Raw genomic sequence first — 5994 nt, forward strand, 5'->3', positions numbered from 1 at the left:
CGTACCCACTGTATATATATATATATATATATAGTTTAATGTGCATTATATTAAGCGGAAATGAATGGTTATTCTTGGTCACCAAAATAACTAGTTGGTTGAATAAAAATATTTGGACTTTATGTAATAAAATTCCTAAAACCTCAAATTAGCATCAGGTGGCTAGTTATCTAGCCAGATAGCATCAGCTACCAATATTTTTTAAATGGGCTATTACAATTTTGTAATACTGATTATATTCTTTTTAATTTTAAACTAAAACGGCCTGTACTCTGATTTTTCTGTAAATGTAGTGCTTTGTCAGACTGGGGGCATTTTACCCCACCTATGGGGCAAAATGTCCCCGATACAAATTTCTGTAAAAAATCTAATAACGTGAAAACTCTGGACATTTTTCATACTTGATTTATAATTTATGTCATTGTAACTTCAACTATGATAACTGTTCTGTTAACTTTTGTTTCACAGAAAAAAATTACACAGTTCTTAAGGGGGGTTGTTTTCCCCCACTCTACCCTACTACCTTTCATGATCAGGGAGTCCTCCTTTGAGGTGAAGCCAAAATCACCAGAGTCATACCGAATAAACCAAAACTATTTTATCATTTAAAGAAGTGTTCCTTTAATTAAAGACCATTGTTATGCTCTGAAAGTGTAAACTCATTCATGGAATCATGGACTCTTCAAAAGAACATTTCTAATCCAATGCAGATTTGACCTCCCCTCTCAAATGTAACTAAAACACACTTCTCTTCACAGAGAAACTCTATGCACATGAGATACGGCCAAAGGAGAGCAGTCTGTGAAAAACGTGGACTTTAATTCTTTATAGTTATATGGGCAAATAAAATCCTTCACAGTAAACGTTGAATGCACATAGCTTTAAATGTGGAGTAAACAAATCATTGCCCATCAGCACCAAATCCTCATGCCAGCTGTGCAGTGGGTTTGAGAGTCTTAAGTTTTGAGAGTGTTGGGATGTTTACTGCTTCAGGGTTTGAATGACTTGTAGTCATTAACAGACCAATGAATCAGAGTGTCTGCTACTTATAGCATGATTTCAGCCTCTTTAGCCATTCAAGTCATGACTCAAGTCATTAAGAGAATGAAAAGTTGACATAAATGTGTAATAAACATCCCGAGGGCTTCAGATGCAGATAGTTCATGTAGCAGGGCACTGAAGGGTTAGGATGGTTTAACTATGCCACAGAGGAGCCAACTTTGCCTATAGAGGATTCCCATTCAGTCTCTGCGATAATTAACATCTGCTGAACATATCTTGCCTGCTTGTGTTCTTATGTTTGTTCTTCGTAGCACCCTAACATTTTACGAATGATCATAGTGACATGAAAAGGTTTTGATATTTGATATTCTCTTTTGACTTATTGCCTATTTGGAGAACAAAAAGGTTGTATATTTTTAAACGGAATGTAATATTGCACAAATGGAAACATTTTGGTAAAAAAAACTTAACATAGACTCTGTAACCCTTTCCAAACAAGTATATCTCTCAGTTTTTCCCTCTCTTTTGGTGTTTACCTGCATAGGTTTTGTGGTGGAAGAGTTCAATATGCGGCACATGCAAATTCAACAGGACTCCTCCAAAAACTGAATTCATGATGATCTGAGCATCATGAATTCATGACCGGAGTTTACTTTTAATAATGTGCCTGAGCAACTGATAGATAAAGTTATAGTTTGTTCTTCACATTTCATAATGGACTGAATTGTGAATTACTCTAAACATGCTAAGCACATTTAATTTTAACCTTACATTGTGTTTTAATGAGCGTCAAACCAGTGGTTAATGCTGTTAAGACATCAAGTGCATCGTTCTTTGAGTGTTGCTAATAAAATCATGCAGAGTCATTTAGAACACAATGGGTAATACAAGCACATTTAAAACTGTATACAGAAAAAAAAAAGATTAAAAAAAGGGGTTCATCTGTAGTTGATACAATGTTGAAATGTTGAAAAAAAAACTTCTTAAAATGGAATTTTTGTAAGCCCAGTGGTCAAATGTTACATGGCCTCTCAATTTTCTGTGTTATTAAAGCCATCTAATTCTTTGTCTGATCTGGAAACTGGAAGGCGTGTATATAAGCGGTAGGCTATTTTAAAAAGGAAAATTTAAAAGGTGAAAATGAATTATAGAGAATCCATACATTTATTCCCACTGTGTTAATAATATGTGGTCATGTAATCAATCAAGTAACTGTAGTCTGAATATGAGTATATTAATATAATCGAATTACAAGTACTTATTTTTTTTGGAATTTGATTACATACAGTAATTACATAAAGTTACTATCCGAGACTGCATATCTCTATCACAGTATCAAAACATGACATGCTGTAAAGGAGGGCATGGATACAGTGCAACGAAGTTAGCCAATCTCAGCAGTGGGTGTCTACTTCTGTTTCTACAAAAAGTAATTGTTTCTTTACCTTTACTTCGCAAACTTTATGAACTACCCCTGAGAAACAGTATATACAAATCTAAAACTGCATTTCATGACTCACAGTTATTCAACACAGTTTTGTTGTTTGTTTATAAATATTACTTAAAAAATAAGGAACTGTAAATGTTATTTGAAGTCAGAACTGTAAAGTATAATGAAGTATACCCTTTAGTCAAAACTCTTACAGTTCATTATATTGCAAATGGACACTTGAAACTAATTTAAGAAGATTTGAAAGAACTTAATCTCCCAGACAAATATCTCAAAGCCATTTTAATTCATAGAAACATAACAATTCAAGGTTAACAGCGTGTGTTCAAGGTTAACACTTCCTTGTTACAACTCCAGAGACGACGGCACGGCTTTCTTCTTAAAAAAACGTTCTCAGCTCTGTGTATCAATAGGCAGGAGACGCTATCATACATCACAGTTTGACACCTTAAATAAATGTCATTTTGACACATAAATGTCTTCCCTTTAGGTAGTTACGCACTGTCATTTTCCACGTCGCCGCATAAAACAAAGTATCCTCAGAATTTAACTTCTGGGAATACAGAAATACACACTGCTTATATCCAATTTTTATATCCGACTTCATTTCTTCTCTTCTGTCCTTTTTCTTCAAGTTCAGTTCAATGAGGAATCAAACAAAAAAAAAAAGTCTAAATAAAAAAAGGACTTCAGAGAATGTGCAGAGAAAGTCTTGCTTCCCTTAGGAGCCGCAATTGAAATAATCAACCGGTAGGTCCAAGCCTTTGAACAATGTAACCCATAAAACTCCAGCCACATTTCTCACGAGTCTAGGACTCGATTGAAGTCTTTGTCTTCTGATACTGTTCCAGGTCTTTTTTCTTCTTCATGGCAAGCTGTAGTTGCTTTTTGATGAGCTGGATTTGTGTTTCCAGGTCTGTCAGTTCCTGTACTATGGGGTTCTGGGAAAGGTCCAGCAAGTCGGTTCTTCCGTTCGATGTGGTCTGTAAGGGAAGCTGTCTCTTGTCCTGTGGGGACAGCAGCTCTTTACAGTGAGAACATTCCAGGTCATTTTGTTGTCCCTCTTGACTGGACAGTTTTCGTCTGTTGCAGTTGGAGGTTCCCAAAGAGTTCCACGGCATTTGCTGGTTGTTTCCAACATTGCAGCTTAATCGGGACAAGAACGATACCACATTATCAGTATATAAACAGCATTTTAAGAAGTATGCCATGAAAAGTTATAGTTCTGTCATGACAACTCTCGGAGGGATTGGCATGGTAATGTACATGACAATGTTAATGTATTTGGTCTTGGCGGAATAGATCTGCTACGCTGCAGTACCGAGCAAGTACCGAGACTTGCTACTGCCAATACATCCACAACATGCTGCTGTGAGCATGTAAGAAATATGTTCTAGTTGTAATGAAAAACATTGTTTATAAGGACTTTATTCTGTACAATACAAAAAGAGAATTTTTGACTGGTCTTTCCATGCATATGCAACAAAACTGATCTGTTTTTATTTGTTTATACCAAGTGTTCTGAAGCCATATAATAGCTTAAAATCTTCACATCTAACCAAGATTTCCTTGGCATGTTCCTGAGAGATGCAGCCGTCATGAATGATGTGTTCTTGTAAGTCAAATCTTAAATTAACTGCCTGATCTGTTTCACAAAACTAGTCTGACAAAGATCAACAAATAATGACTTTAAAAGACGTGCTACTTTTATGGTGATTGATGTCATTTTTGAAGCTTGAAAGTTTCTGTTCATTGTAATTGCATGAAAAATAGCAGCAAGTTTATTTTTAATTAAACTAAAGCTGAAATAAAATATCAATATCAATAGCAAAACATTAGATTAAATACTTAAACTTAAAAAAAAAACTACATATATTTTAGAAATGTAGCCTAAGCTGAAGTTCTTCAATTATTAAAACCAAAACTGAAATAAAAAATAAAGCTAAATAGGAATAAAACTGAAAACAAAATCTAATAAAAATGATAAAAACGCATAACATATTGCAAGAATTGCTAAAGCTAAAATTAGCATAAAAATAAAAAGCTAATTGAAAATATTACTAAATTCTTAATAATGAATAATAATATATAAATAACACTGAAATAGCACTGATTGTTTAGAGTGGCATGAGGGTAAGTACAGTAAATTATGACAATTCTCATTTTTAAATTAAAATATTGCTTTAAAGATATCTTTAATTACTAATAATATATCAGAAGCAAACAGTACTTTAAAGAAAATATAGTTATAAGTAAAGCATATTAAAGGACTTACAACAAAATACTGGTAAAGCTTGTAAGATAATCTTTATTTTGTTTGATTCATATGATGTCAGAAAGATCAATCCATTTAAATTTCACTTTTTATAATGCTTTGAAATAGCAAAGTTTCCTGAGAATGGCACTACTTTAGCACTTCCATGTTGCTTTAATGCTAGACATTATTGAAAAGCTCATTTGTTATGAAAGCAGTTTACCTTTTCTCCGGTGTTGCAACCGTCTGTAATTTGTCTTCTTTGAAAGTCGGGTTAAGTGCTCGATGTAATCGCTGAAAAAAAAATTAAATTAAGTGTTGTTAAAGAAAAGTGGCGTTGAGAATTACAAAGTGAGTAATGAGCAAAGCTTTCCTTTAATGCTACAACGAGTCACCAAGATGACATGCAATTATGTGTAATATAACCAGCGTGGAATTGCGCAAATGAACTTACTTGACTGGTGTGAAGCCAGTATTTATGCTGTGATGACTGCTGCATTCTGGGTATCAGCCAGCGATGGACGATGTGTTCACCCAGTGTGGTGAGCAGAGACAGGGCCACTCCAACGCACAGCATGACAAATAACCCTGAGAAGTGCTTTATCCCCATCTGTAACGTCTGAGGATGACAACAGAAAGGCAAGGTTAGAAAAGAGGAATTAAATTTTGTCAGTATTTAGTTCCATAAAACTCCGTATGTGACCCTGGACCACAAAACCGGTCATAAGGGTCGAAATTAAGATTTATATATCATCTAAAAGCTGAATAAATAAGCTTTACATTGATGTATGGTTTGTTAGGATCGGACAATATTTGGCCGAGATACAACTATTTGAAAATCTGGAATCTGAGGGTGCAAAAAAATCAGAATATTGAGAAAATAGTCTTTAAAGTTGTCCAAATGAAGTTCTTAGCAATGCATATTACTAATCAAAAATTACGTTTTAATATATTTACAGTAGCACTTTACAAAATATCTTCATGGAACATGATCTTTACTTAATATCCTAATGATTTTTGGCATAAAAGAAAAATCAATAATTTTGACCCATACAATGTATTTTTTGGCTATTGCTACAAATATACCCAAGCGACTTAAGACTGGTTTTGTGCTCCAGGGTCACATATTGTTTAGCTTATTCTGTAAGACACAAAATGAGATGTCTATATAAGTAGACATTTTTAAAGGCAAAGAAAGATTGAAGGGGTCATTTGATGTGATTTCAATTTTTCCTTTCTCTTTGGAGTGTTACAAGCTCTTGGTGCATAAAGAAGATCTGTAAAGTTG

General features: G+C 34.2%; 1 protein-coding gene across 1 annotated transcript in view; it reads right to left on the reverse strand.

Moving 5' to 3' along the window:
- Positions 1 to 3261: 3261 nt before the first annotated feature.
- The window catches only part of LOC107702562 (glutamate receptor ionotropic, NMDA 3A-like), a 15589-nt gene continuing 12856 nt past the window's right edge, over positions 3262 to 5994 (reverse strand). The window contains exons 7-9 of the mRNA XM_016504919.1: positions 5161 to 5325; positions 4930 to 5000; positions 3262 to 3598 (exon numbers count right to left, since the gene is read on the reverse strand). Coding sequence (XP_016360405.1) covers positions 3262 to 3598; positions 4930 to 5000; positions 5161 to 5325 — 573 coding nt within the window. The remainder of the gene's footprint in view (positions 3599 to 4929; positions 5001 to 5160; positions 5326 to 5994) is intronic.

Source organism: Sinocyclocheilus anshuiensis, unplaced genomic scaffold, assembly GCF_001515605.1.
Source record: "Sinocyclocheilus anshuiensis isolate Anshui unplaced genomic scaffold, SAMN03320099.WGS_v1.1 scaffold210, whole genome shotgun sequence".
Lineage (NCBI taxonomy): Eukaryota > Metazoa > Chordata > Actinopteri > Cypriniformes > Cyprinidae > Sinocyclocheilus > Sinocyclocheilus anshuiensis.